This window comes from Ailuropoda melanoleuca, chromosome 1, assembly GCF_002007445.2.
Source record: "Ailuropoda melanoleuca isolate Jingjing chromosome 1, ASM200744v2, whole genome shotgun sequence".
NCBI classification, from domain to species: Eukaryota; Metazoa; Chordata; class Mammalia; order Carnivora; family Ursidae; genus Ailuropoda; species Ailuropoda melanoleuca.
Window position 1 is genome coordinate 56,485,709 of NC_048218.1, and position 14,387 is coordinate 56,500,095.

The window sequence follows — 14,387 nt, forward strand, 5'->3', positions numbered from 1 at the left end:
ATCTGTTTACACAATTCCTCACATTTTCTTCTTTTTCTTTCTTTCCTTTTCTTTCTTTCTTTCTTTCTTTCTTTCTTTCTTTCTTTCTTTCTTTCTTTCTTTCTTTCTTTCTTTCTTCCTTCCTTCCTTCCTTCCTTCCTTCCTTCCTTCCTTCCTTTCTTTTTTTCTTTTTCTTTCTTTCTTTCTTTCTTTCTTTTTCTTTTTCTTTTTTTTTTTGAATAGTCGGCACACAATGTCACATTAGCTTCAGGTGTATGACGTAGTGATTCAACTTCTCTGTACATTATTCTATGCTTACTACAAGTTTAGCAACCATCTGTCACCATAAAACACTATTATAATATATTCCCTGTGCTGTACCTTTTATTTCTTGACTTATTGATTCCTAACTGGAAGCCTGTATCCCACTCTCTTTCACCCATTTTGCCCATTCTCCCACCCCCTTCCCCTCTGGCAACCACCAGTTTGTTTTCAGTATTTATAGGTCTGATTCTACTATTTATTTATTTAGTTAGTTAGTTAGTTAGTTTTTTGTTTCATAATGGAATTTACCAGGAAAAGTTAGTGTTAAAAACATTCAAATTTATAAAATTTAAATAAGACAGTAAAATTATACCTTGTAGATACAGTAATCCCATGAGTAGCTGATTCTGGTTTTTATCTGTTTATTCATTTGCTTTCTTTTTAGATTTCACATTTAATGAAATCATATGGTATTTGTTTTTCTCTAACTTATTTTACTTAGCATAATACCCCTAGGTCCATCCATGCTGTTGCAAATGGCAAGTTCTCATCTTTTTATGGCTGAGTATGATTCTATATATATAGAGAGAGAATCATATATATATCACATCTTCTCTATCTTTTCCTCTATCAGTGGACACTTGGGTCATTTCCATATCTTGGCTATTGTAAATAATGCTTTAATAAACATGGGGATGCATAGATCTTTTCAAATTAGTGCTTTTATTTTCTTTGGGTAAATATTCAGTAGTGGAATTATTCAATCAATGGTACTTCCATTTTTGAATTTTTAATGAACTTCCACAGTGTTTTCCACAGTGGCTGTACCAATTTACATTCCCACCAACAGATCACAGGGTTCGTTTTTCTCCACATCCTCACCAACACTTGCTGTTTCTTGCCTTTTTGATTCTAGCCATTCTGACCAGTGTGAGGAGATATCTCATTGTGGTTTTGATTTGCATTTCCCTGATGATAAGTGAAGTTGAGCATCTTTTCAAGTGTCTGTTGGCCATCTGCATGTCTTCTTTGGAAAAATATGTTTTCAGGTCCTCTGCCCATTTTAAAATCAGGTTTTTTGGATTTTTTGGTGTTGAGTTGTATAAGTTCTTTATGTATTTCATATATTAATCCTTTATTGGATGTATCATTTGCAAATATCTTCTCCCATTCAATGGACTGCCTTTCGGTTTTGTTAACAGTGTCCTTTGCTGTGCAAAAGCTTTGTATTTTGACATAGTCCCAATAGTTTCTTTTTGCTTTTGTCCCCCTTGCCTTAGGAGTCATATCTAGAAAAATGTGGCTATGGCCAATGCAAAAGAAATTACTGCCTATGTTTTCTTCTAGGAGTTTTATGGTTTCAGATCTTGCTTTTAGGTCTTTAATCCATTTTGAGTTCATTTTTGTGTATGGTATAACAAAGTGGTCCGGTTACATTCTTTTGCATGTAGCTGTCCAGTTTTCCTAGCACCATCTGTTGAAAAGACTGTTCTCCCCATTGTCTATTCTTGCCTCCCTTGTCATAGAATAACTGACCATATAATCATGGGCTTATTTCTGGTCTCTTTATTCTGTTCCATTGACCTAAGTGTCTATTTTGGTGCCAGTACCATACTGTTTCGATTATTACAGTTTTGTAGTATATCCTGAAATCTGGAATTGTGATACCTCCAGCTTTGTTCTTTTTCAAGATTGGTTTGGCTATTTGAGGTCTTTTGTGGTTCCATACAGGTTTTAGTATTTTTTGTTCCAGTTTTGTGAAAAATGCTGTTGGTGTTTTGATAGCAATTGCATTGAATCTGTAAATTGCTTTGGGTAATATGAATGTTTTAACAATATTAATTCTTCCAATCCATGAGCATGGAACATCTTTTCATTTGTTTGTATTTTCTTTGATTTCTTTCATCAATGTTTTATAGTTTTCAGAGTATAGGTCTTTCACCTTCTTAGTTAAGTTTATTCCTAGGTATTTTATTCCTTTTGGTATAATTGTAAATGGGATTATTTTCTTAATTTCTCTCTCTGCTATTTTGTTAACAGTGTATAGAAACACAACTGATTTCTGGGTATTGATTTTGCATCCTGTAACTTTACTGAATTCATTTTTTACTTCTAATTTTTTTGTGTGGAGTCTTCAGGGTTTTCATGTCATCTGCAAATAGTGACAGTTTGATTTCTTCCTTATCAATATGGATGCCTTTTATTTCTTTTTCTTGTCTGATTGCTGTGGCTAGGACTTCCAGCACTTGAATAAAAGCAGCAAGAGTGGACATCCTCACCCTGTTCCTGATCTTAGAGGAAAACCTCTGTTTTTCACCATTGAATATGAAGTTAGCCATGGGTTTTTCATATATGGCCTTTATTATGTCGAGCTGTGTTCTCTCTAAACCCACTTTGATGAGAGTTTTTATCATAAATGGATGTTGGATTTTGGATGTCAAATACTTTTTCTGCATCTATTAAGGTATTCATAAGATTTTTATCCTTCATTTTGTTAATGTGGTGTATCACATGGATTGATTTGCAAATTTTGAACCATCTTTGCATCCTGAGAATAAATCCCACTTAATTATGGTGAATGATTCTTTCACTGTATTATTGACTGTGGTTTGCTAACATGTTGTTGAGGATTTTTGCATCTATATTCATCAGGGATATTGGCCTGTAGTTTTCTTTTTTTGTAACACTTTTGTCTGGTTTTGGTATCAGGGTATTTCTGTTCTATTTGCAGTATATTCTTCCACATATGTTATCCCATTTAATCCTCAAAAAACTCACAATTATCATCTTAATGGATGAGAAAATTGAGGCTCAAAGGGGTAAAATAATCTATCCCAGATCAAGCATCTCTAAGTGGTAGACCCAGGCCTCAAACCTAGAGTTCAGCTCTTTGTACTGTACTGTATTAGAAAAGTTCATTAAAGACTTTTTAAACCTTTGTAACAAGACCAGATTTGCAGAGGTCATTATCAACATAGAGATGACAGTAACTTCTACAGGCCAGGAACTGGAGATTAAATGGCTAAAACACAGTCTCTGCTCTTAAAGAATTTGGAATTTAGTAACAGAGTTAAACAAGTAAACCATTTCTGTTGTATAAACTTAAATACTCTTTTAAAGTGATTTTACCTAAATTTAATAATAAAAACCCAAGTGTATATTATAATCTTTACTTACATCTTGATGCAGCCTTCAAGGAGCTCTGAGACAGCTTCCCATCACTCTTTGATCTAGCTAATCTCCTCCCATTAGTATCCTGATCACCTGGTTCCTTCATTTCCTCTGTAAGCACAAAACTGAGACAGAGAAAGGGAACAGCTGTGAAATAAAAATCATTTACGATATTTTCCCCTAACAAATTCCACCAAACACCATGTGTGTTGATAACTGTATGTTTGCACAGTATCCAAGGTGACTTCACCGGCAGGAGGTACAGCCACCAGCAGAGACCCCTGCAGAACGGCAGAATATAGTCAGATAGTCCCTTTTTCTAGGCCAGTTTACTGTGATGCCCTCTGATTTTCCCAAAGTCTGCAGTGAAATGCCATTCCAGTCCATCTTTTCTCTAAATATTCCATCATTAAAGTTAACCCCCTGCCATCCTTTCTTTGGTTCATCCTCTCCATTTCCTCTTCCCATCATTTAATTCCTCTGGTGTTACTAATTAATTTCAATTTTTAAATATTTGTTCAGGGGACTTGCTATGTATCAAGTCTTATGGTAGACATTAAATTATGGTAGTGAACGAGAGATGTGATTCCTAACTTTGTGGACCTTGTCGTTTAGATAGATATTAAATGATCAATTAAAATACAATAAGAGGGGCGCCTGGGTGGCACAGCGGTTGAGCGTCTGCCTTCGGCTCAGGGCGTGATCCCGGCGTTATGGGATCGAGCCCCACATCAGGCTCTTCTGCTATGAGCCTGCTTCTTCCTCTCCCACTCCCTCTGCTTGTGTTCCCTCTATATCTGTCGAATAAATAAAAAATAAAATCTTTAAAAAAAAAATAAAAATAAAAAAATAAAATACAATAAGTGCTACAAAACGTAAAGAATAGGGTCCTGTGGGTATGTCTAGCAAGATGACTAATCCACGTCCTCAGGTTCAGGAAGAGGTGCTTGAAACAAGGGTGATGAGTAGAGGCTGGCCAGGCCTCGAATGGACAGATGTGTCTTAGGCAGAGGGAACTTGAGAGAGAGGGCTGTGTCTGTGCAGGGCTGAAAGCAGTCTGTTGTGTGAGAGTGAAATGGGTGGTGAAGGGGAGGCCAGTAGCAGATTATAGAACCATCTCTAAGCTTTTGCTAAGGAGTTTACAACTTATTTCTATGGCAACTGAAAGCCACTGAAATGTTCTAAGGAGGGAAGTGACACAGCAGATTTTCGCTGTCCTCCCTCTATTGCAGCTCTTTGTCTTTGAAAGCACCTGCTATATCCTCCTTCTAAGTCTTTGCTTCTCCACACTAAGCACCACATATACCCTCAATGCCCTTCTACGACAGGGCTGGCAGGCAGAACAGAACAGCAGTTCTATTTGACTCAGACTCGTGGTTCAATTCAGGTTTGAATCTCAGTTTTGCCACATAACCTTTACATGAATTCCTCAGGTGTAAATGGGAGTGAAGTAAGAACAACTTACAAGGCTGCTACGAGAATTAGTTGAACTAGTGCATTATTATCCCTTCCTGGTCTCTGAAGAAAGGCCAGTATGCCAGAAGCAGATAGGATACACGCTACATGGTCATGGAGAGGGCAGTGCGAACGCCACCTCCCTTCTTCTGCACCTTGGGGGTCATTCCATCTACTTTCTTGCAGTGACATCATAATGATGCCTTGTCTTGATTTGGGGGACAATAGTGCAGGGTCCAAATGTTTTTCTTTTCTTTTTTTTTTTTTAAAGATTTTATTTGTTTATTTGACAGAGATAGAGACAGCCAGTGAGAGAGGGAACACAAGGGGGGAGTGGGAGAGGAAGAAGCAGGCTTATAGCACAAGAGCCTGACGTGGGGCTTGATCCCATAACGCCAGGATCACGCCCTGAGCCGAAGGCAGACGCTTAACTGCTGTGCCACCCAGGCGCCCCCAAATGTTTTTCTTAAAAGCTATTTTCAGGAAAGATAGATCCTAAAATGACACTTATGCTATTAAATTTTGTTTAGCACTTTGGGGCCATTTTTCTGGGTTACCAAGATGATGTTTTACCTTTTAAGAAGTGTGTGTGTTGTTTTTTTCCTAAGTTGTTCTCCCTTTCTTTTTTCTTCCTCCCTCTCTTCCTTCCTTCCTTCCTCTCATCTGATTGTAAAATATATGCTCACTGGGATTGGGAAGTGTGTAGGAGTCACATGATAGAAAAATCTTTAATAGCAAGATCCTTTAAAATCCAAATTCTATCATCCAGGACATGTCCTTTTCCTTCCAGTTTGGATATACAGACTTGTGTTCTACAAGTCATTGATTTGAAAATAATTAAATAATTGTAATAGTGAAATAATTTTTAAAAATCAGTATTGCAAGCTAGTATCAGTTATTGCAGCTTGGTTGCACATTATCCCACACCGTGGGTAAACTTCTTTAAGTAGCTACAAACATACCTAAATGCCATTTTCTCCCTCCCTTTAAAGGTTCTTCATAATGTACATTTGCCAATTCTTTTTTTTTTTTTTAAAGATTTTATTTATTTATTTGAGAGAGAGAGAGAGACAGCCAGTGAGAGAGGGAACACAAGCAGGGGGAGTGGGAGAGGAAGAAGCAGGCTCCCAGCAGAGGAGCCTGACGTGGGGCTCGATCCCAGAACGCCGGGATCACGCCCTGAGCCGAAGGCAGACGCTTAACGACTGCGCCACCCAAGGCGCCCCTGCCAATTCAATTCTTAAAACTACTGAGCACACTTATATCAAATGGTATTCTGCTAGGCATTGCAGAGGGTACACAATGAGCAATAGGGAGCTCTTGACCTTAAATACTTTACAAGCTAGGAAGAAGAAATTGACAATTCTCTTTTAATATCACCTCAGAATAAGATTTCTAAACCCCTGATCCAGATCCGAGGCTGATCAGAACAAGGATGGTCTGAAAGTCCTGACTGAAGAGCAACTATAGCTAAAGGTTTCCTTGATAAAAATCAACATGTAAACTATTGGAAAAGAAAGAAACTATTCTCTCTGTTACCATGATGCAGGCCCTAAATAAGTGGAGCAGAGCAGGCCCTGGGTTTGCCAATCAAAGTTATTCTGTCGTTGCTAATCATTTAAGAACCGAGAGAAAACTATTAGTCTGCAAATTTCAATAACACCTCGGTCTATAAACGGGTATTGCTTTAGTGTTCTGTTGCAATCATACAAATTTGGCAGCTTAAAATAACACCCATTTCTTATCTCACACTTTTGTGGGTCAGAAATCCAGGCATGCTCAGCGGGTTCTCTGAGTTTCACAAGGTCAAAGCAAAGTGTTGGCAGAGCTACTTTCATTTCTGCAGGCTCTGGGGGAAAAATCTATTTCTAGGCTTATTTAGATCACTGGCAGAATTCAGTTCCATGTGGTTGTAGGACTGAAGTCCCTGTTTTCTTGTTGGCTGTAGGGCAGGAGTTGTTCTAAGTTTCCAGAGGCCACGTCGTGGCTCATGGCCCCCTTCAAAGCCAGCAATGGTAGGTCAGGTACCTCTCAGTGATTTCAATCTCATAGTTTTCTTTTCTGCTTCCTACCAATAAAAGCTTCATGAGATCATTTTCTATCCTTTAGTCTTCTCTTTTCCAAATACATTTATTTTTAACATATTGTAACTGAACACTAACAAGATATATATAGTCTAATAAAGAGCTTGTAAGACCTAATAAATTTACTTAGAAGTTTATTATAAAGTGAATAAGAATTATGGTAACAAATATGATAACCATTAAGGTAACATCATTCTGTAAACAAAGGGTTTAAACCACAACCAAAGGTAAACTGGTGTCAAGACGGAAGTATACTCTTTATCCCACACTATTATAAACAATATATTCCTCACATGGCTCATATGACCATGCAATAAATTTTAATATCACAACACAGTTACTATCAGGTCGTGTGCAGCATGGAAGAAAATACTGGAACCCAAGGAATTTTCCCAGTGTTGAACTAGCAATACTGTACAAAAAATACTGAGATCTTTTATCAGCTTTTCTGATTCAGAAAGGGTGGCCGCAGAACCTGTGAAAGGTAATTGAGCAGGTAGGGTAGGAGGGGCTCCTGATCTACTGGAGGTTAGCGGTATAATTGGTGAGATGGGATAAGGTGGTTTTTAGTTGGTTGGTTGGTTGGTTAGGTTTGGGTTGTTTAGAATAAAGGGATTGGGAGGTTGTACGGTAATCTGCAGAGGCTTTGAAGCCAGAATGACTTGGGTTCACATCCGAGTTTGGCCAAGGATAAAGGTTAGCTTTGCCAAGGGCCAAGTCATTAGCATCCCTTAACTTAGTCCTTTCATATGTAAAATGAGGATGATAAATAAGGTTGGCTGGCAGAGTCATTGTAAATATTAAATGAGATCTTTTATACCCATAGTTCTCAATACCTGCTGCACTTTGGAATCACTTGGAAAACCTTCATAGCATATCATTCTCAGGCTCTCACTCCGTAGGTAATTCTTTTGTGCAGCCAAGGATAAGAAACTGGGGTTAAGGACCAGGGGTTTATATAAAGCACATAGCAGGTACTCAAAAATGGTAGCTGTTTTTACCATAATTACCACAAATTCTCTCCAATACAGCCAGGGCTCAATAAATGTGACCATGGAATCTTCGGAGAGTTGAAAGAGGCCTTATCTAGTCCAACCTCCCACCCAGTGAGAGTCACACATCTACATCATTAAGCTCAGCACCATTAGAAAAGCAGTCTAGTGTGTTGGTCAGGCTGAGAACTGGCTAGAGTCTGACCGACGTGCTTACAGCCTGGCTCTCCTTCTTACACCTCCTGTGAGGTGTTAAACAGGTGTTTAACCTCTCTGTGCCTTGGTATTCTCATCTGTAAAGTTCAGTACCTACTTCATAAGGTTGTTCTGAGATCTCATTGAGTTAATACAGTAGAGCTTTAAGAACAGTGCCTGACTCATAGGCACTCAGTATGTAAAATGGTTGAAGGGATAGATTTAGTCATTCCTGAGTAAATGAACAAATGAAGGAACACTTCAAGAGATGATCAGTCAGCTTCAATTTAAACTGAACAGGTAAGTGAGTAAGCACATTGTTAATGCTCAGCTCTAGCTCTTAGTTCATTTTATGCTAAGCTAAAATGTGCCTCCCTACTACTTGGATCCATTTGGCCCTTGCTCTTCTGGGGACATACAAGTTTTCCTGTGTGCTAACCATTCGAATAATTGCAGCTACTTTATTTTTCTTCCTAGATCCTCTCTTTTCCAGCTACAGCATCCCAATTCTTTCACTTACTCTTCACTAACCTGGTTTCAACTCTTTCCAGCATCCTGGTAGCTCAAGAAGTTCATTCCACCCCTCCCAATTTTGTATCTTCTTTGAAGGATCCAGACATTTTCCAAAAGATTAATGAACTGTTACTCTACCTGTTGGGAATATTATATTCCTTTAAGGCAACCGAATATTGTATAATCTTCTGAGGGCGGGGGGTGGTAGGCTCATCATATACTGACTCATCATAATCAGATTGTAACCAACCAGAATGACTACACCATATTTTGTGTGTTCTCAACCATGTCCCATCTCATACAACTGAACTAGCTAGGTTTAGATTCTATTTGCAGAACTATCTTAAGTGTACTTTTATTAGATTCAGGTTCATTGATTCAGCCTATGGCTAATTCTGTTAAGCAACTCATTGAGTAGACTATCAAGTTTTGACTCAATGCTGAGTAAGTATAAAGAAAAAAAAAAATCATAGTGCACAGTGGAGCTAAGGCACATGTTGCTAGAAGGAGGTTGGCTGGAAACCAGACAGAGGGGTCCCTAAAGCGACGTTACTTAGATTCATTCCCCAGATTCCAGGGTCAGTCCTCAGTCTCACCAACTCGGACACTCCATCTCCCAGTGTGCCAGAGCTGGCCATGTTAAGACTCAGAGATTGTCGTATAAAACAGATGCTCAGGTTTTACTTTACAATGTGAAACAGCATTGTGCAAGGAATAATACTCCGCGTATTTCGAATGTTTACCATGTGTCAAACACAGTTCTAAGGATTTTGCACAGACTGTTTCACATATTTCTCCAAACAACTCTATGAGGTAGGTGCAATTTCCAGATGAGAAAGCAGAGCAATTACTCTGAATCCTTCCCTCTCGCTCACCCATGCAGTTGGTTTCTATGTCCCATTGCCAAGTGAACAGTTATTGAGCCTTTTGAATTCATTCTCTCCCTTCTACTCCCCCTGTCACCACCCTCGTCTGGTTATGTTGTCTCACCGGTACCATTACCACAGCTTCATATCTTGTCTCTGCCTTCTCTAGTCCATTTCTACCCTGCCTCTTCTCAGTTCCAAAACACAGCTTTTAGTGTGCTACTCGTCCTGTTGGAAACCTATAATGGCTCCTCATTGCCGCAGAATAAGAACTCAGCTTCCCTGGCATGGCACAAAGGTCCCTCATCTTTCGGTCTGCAGCTCATCTCCTGTCACTTCCCCCATTCCTAGTCCCTCCTAAGTCCCTTCTCCTTCTCAGAAGTCTTAGTAGCCACACAGAACAACTCACGCTGGACTGGACACAGAGTACGTGTATGCTACTATTTCTACCTGTATGCAAGAAGTATTTATTATGCACCTACTGTATGCCATGAATGTGCTACCTACTTTACCTGCAAGATCCTATTTACTTGTAACAAGAACCCTATGAAGTAAGCATTATCATCTTTCTTTTTGGATATTAGGACGCTGAAATGCAGAGGGGTCAACTTGACAAGTGTCACACAGCTAAGTGTTGGGCGAGCTGGTTTGCTTACCCCAAAACCCAGGCACTTTCCCACCAGACTCCCTACTTCTGGCTTAAACCCGTCTAACTAGCACTCTTGGGGTCGGCTGTCTTCCGCCCCAGCCGGATGAGGAGCTCCTTGCAGGCAGGAACCGAGACCACTTTGTATCCAGAGCGTCTAGCTCTATGATTGCCAATGCTAGTCACTTCAGTGTTTGCTGAACTGATCCGTAGGAAGGACGGACTGTCTCGGCGAGCCTGGAGAACGCTGGTTCAGCCTAAGAAAAGTCCAACTGGGATTCACTGCTCCCTGACTCGCTAACAGAGTTGAAGGGGAGGTTGTGGAAACTGCCCTGCTGCCGGGCTCCAAACTTACCCAAGGCACCGACCACCACCGTGCGTCCTTAGTCCCAGCGCCAGCCCCAGGTCTCCGTTTACTGCGGTCACCAGGCAACGCCGCCCCGCCTCCCGGCGGGCGGAGCCAGATAGGCCGTGAGGCGCATGCGCCACCTGGAGGTGGCTTTTGGGGAAATCCCCGGGGAAGAGGCACTGGGACCCTCAATGTCACTGGGCCTTTGGTCCCGGCTGTTTTCAGGCACGTCACTCGGGTTCGCGCCAAACAGAAAAGCCCAACATTCTATCAGGGTATTATCCCATTTTAGTTTTATATCCAGTTTATATTATTATAATTATCCCAAGAATGTTATATTGATAAACGAAGTGACTTTTGAATACATGGATACCTGCCTGGTAATAAAAAAATGGGCCAAAGGGGCCCTAATTGCACACAATCATCCACAAAGATACATCGAGGCTTTTTTATTGAGCGGTTTATTTCCTGTCATCTCTGTTGGCTTTTACAAGGAAATGGTTTTATGTTGTGGGATCCTTGGTCTCATGACGCTGGCCGCACAAGTATAGGCCTACCTTGACAGATTTCTCGGTTTAGCAATTGGCTCCTCAGCGGCTCTGTGGTGCAGCCAGCGCTCAGTACGGAATTTTAAGTGCCTAAAGTCACTGGTTACCAAACACTGTTTTAAAATGGCTACCTTGTACACCTGAAACTAATATTATCCTGTATGTTAACTAACTGGAATTTAAATAAAAACTTTTAAAAAACGGGTACATTATTGCAATAAGTGACAAAGGACTGTGCATCCAGAATATATAAAGAATTCTTACAACTGAATAAGAAAAAAAAAAACTTGCAACCTAATTCTTCAAATGGACAAAGGACTTTGAATACTTACTTCACCATATCAGAGGTATGAGTGGCCAGTAAACACAGCAGTCCTCTGGGAGACGCTCTGGGAGATCCTCACCACAAGGCACATACACCACAGCCACCAGAAGGGGTAAACTGCAGCACCCAATGTGGAAGATGTGCAGCAACTGGGACTCTCACAGACTGCTGGTAGGAATGTAAAACGGTACAACGACTTTGGAAAACCATTGGGCAGTTTCTCTAAAAGTTAAACATATACCAAGCCATTCCATGTCTGAGGTATTTACCCAAGAGAAACAAAAACTTATGTCTACACAAAGCCTTGTCTGTGAATGTTCATAGCAGCTATACTCACCAACAGCCAAAAACTGGAAAGAAACCCATTGGCCATTGACAGGTGAATGGTTAAATATCCATACAATGGAATACTACTACTCAGAAATAGAAAGAAAGAAATTGATACACACAACATGAATGAATCTGTTATGGGGAGTTAGAGAGCCAGACACAAAATAGTACAATGTATGATTCCTTTTAGATAAAATATAAACAAATCTATGATGACAAAAAGCACAGCAGTGGTTGCCCAGGGCTGGAGTAAAGGGAGGGATGCACTGAAGAGACAGGAGGAATCTTTTGGAGATGACAAAAATGTCTTGTGGTAGTTTCATCTGCCAAAAGTCAATGAGTTGTTCTTTTCAAATTAAGATGCAGTTAATTATATATACATTATTTCTCAATAAAGTTGATTTTTAAAAGGTTGTGTTCTATTTTGTGTTTATTGGTTTCCATGTTACACAATTTTCCAAAAACTTTCTTCCATGGATTTGTTGGTAGTGTTGAAATGTTCTCTTTAGTCAAGTATTCTTGACTTTTAAAGTCTCCTGACTTAAACATTATCTTTACTATTAATTATTAAATGGTATATCCAGGGTATCTGAAAAGTCAGAAAACATAGGATAAACTTATTTCTAAACAGTATGTTAATTTTCAAATAATATTCTCAACATGTTTACTTTCAACCTCCAAACATCTTCAGGTGAAATGTCTCTAAATTTAAAGCACTGGGTCCAATTGCTGATCTGAGAAAACCACAAAGAATTCACTACATAATATCTTTAAAAATCTGGAAACACAAGGAAATAGTGTGTTTATTTGTGCATCAAAAAACTGGCAGTCATCCTTACTGAATGCTTATTATGAGTCAGACCCTGTTCTGAACATACTTACATATACTCACCTCTCTTACTCCTCACATCCCTATAAGATATATCATGTCTGATTCTCAAATGGGAAAAAGGAGATAATTTATGCAGGGACATAGCCCAAGCGGCAGAAATGGCATTTGAATCCAAGCTTTCTGATTGCAATACTTGCAGCCTTAGCCACTATGCTAGATCAATTATTTCTTATAAGTTAGGAGGAGTCCAATAATTATTTTTTAAAAAGAAGGGTGCCTGGGTGACTCAGTTAAGCATCTGACTTTTGATTTTGGCTCAAGTCATGATCTCAAGGTCGTGGGATTAAGCCCTGCAACAAGCTCTGTGCTGAGCATGGAGCCTGATAATATTCTGTCTCCTCTCCCTCTGGCTCCTCTTCCCCCGCTCATGTGCTCTCTCTAAAAGGAAAAAAAGGGGGGGGGGGAGCTTCAAGTCCTGGCTTTACCTCAACACCCTGACATTAAGCAACTTACTTCACCTCCAGGGCTCAATTTCCTCATCTGTAAAGGGGAGGTGGGTGGCATTCAAACATGTCTAACTCAGTTTTACTGTGAAATTTTAATGATAACCACAGTTATAGCTCAATAAAAATAGCTATTATTATAATAATTATTATTGTGCTTCCATACTATACTCACTGTAAGACGGCAGCATAGTGTAGGCTTTGTACAAAGACTTCCTGTATCCCATCCCAGGGCCCCCACACCTAAGTTGTACGACTTTGAGAGGGTACTTACCTCCTGGTACCTCAGTTTCTTCATCTGCAAAAGAAGGATAATAGTATCTACCTCATAAAGGTATCATAAAATCATGAAGAGTGGCTAAAACAGTGCCTGACACTTATTAAACGGTAAATTATTATTAAATTCTGCTAACTTAAATGATCTCCTATACAGCATAGGAATGATTGTATCACTAACTGTGGATTTGATTATCAATCCAGTTTCTCTCTCAAGCTGTAATGTGGAAAACTACAAATTTTATTGAAGTTTAGCAAGTGATTAGCAGCTTTCTTGGACATTTTTTTTAAAAGATTTTATTTATTTATTTGACAGAGAGAGAGCTTGAGAGAAAGAGCACAAGCAAGGGAGGGGCATTGGGAGAAGCAGACTCCCCGCTGAGTAAGGAGCCCGACACGGGCTCCATCCCAGGACCCCAGGATCATGACCTGAGCCAAAGACAGAATGGACTGAGCCACCCAGGCGCCCCTGAGGCATCTTGGAGAAGTCATATATTACCTAAAAACTTGAGTCCTAACACAAGAAATACAAGTAATCTGAAGTTGGACTAGAAAAATGAATACAAATGTAGTACATCATCAGATATAGCAGAGTTCACCCCTCTGCGATGCTAAGATCAACGGTTCCCAAACTGCAGCATGCATCAGAATCACATGAGGGGCTTATTAAAACAGACGCCAGATTTTCTGATCAATGGGTCTAGGGTAGGGCCCATGATTTTCATTTCGAGCAAGTACTCCGATGATCTTGACACTGCTGATCAGGGCCATACTGTGACACCCACTGGTGCGGCTGGCTCTGAAGCTGATAAAGAGGGCCCAAAGCAGTGTTACTTGAAACCAAACATGCACCAACTTATGATTTGGGGATGATAAACATCTTCATAATGTTTCCCAAGCTTGGCTATACACTAGAATCATCTGAGGAGGTTTTTTAAAATGTTGATGTTTGGGACGCCTGGGTGGCTCAGTCATTAAGCGTCTGCCTTCAGCTCATGTCATGATCAAGCCCTGCTCAGCGGGAAGCCTGCTTCTCCCTCTCCCACTCCCTCTGCTTGT

At 39.9% G+C, this 14,387-nt stretch overlaps 2 protein-coding genes across 9 annotated transcripts in view; both read right to left on the minus strand.

The window, feature by feature from the left end:
- The window catches only part of CFAP44 (cilia and flagella associated protein 44), a 143,976-nt gene extending 132,249 nt beyond the window's left edge, over positions 1–11,727 (minus strand). For 4 of the 5 annotated variants that reach the window (XR_004624728.1, XM_034658557.1, XM_034658567.1 and 1 more), the window contains exons 1-3: positions 11,395–11,727; positions 8,672–8,791; positions 3,421–3,539 (exon numbers count right to left, since the gene is read on the minus strand). Coding sequence is in view for 4 of the 5 variants with exons in the window: in XM_034658557.1 (XP_034514448.1) it covers positions 3,421–3,539; positions 8,672–8,694 (142 nt within the window). In the remaining variant the exon portion in view is untranslated. The remainder of the gene's footprint in view (positions 1–3,420; positions 3,540–8,671; positions 8,792–11,394) is intronic. The other variant, XM_034658563.1, reaches the window with a different exon arrangement.
- Positions 11,728–11,819: 92 nt separating this feature from the next.
- Positions 11,820–14,387, minus strand: part of SPICE1 (spindle and centriole associated protein 1) — a 70,486-nt gene continuing 67,918 nt past the window's right edge. For 2 of the 4 annotated variants that reach the window (XM_034658597.1, XM_034658605.1), the window contains exon 18: positions 11,820–13,350. In XM_034658597.1, the coding sequence (XP_034514488.1) occupies positions 13,171–13,350 (180 nt within the window). In that variant the 3' untranslated portion in view covers positions 11,820–13,170. The remainder of the gene's footprint in view (positions 13,351–14,387) is intronic. The other 2 variants (XM_034658586.1, XM_034658589.1) reach the window with 1 other exon arrangement.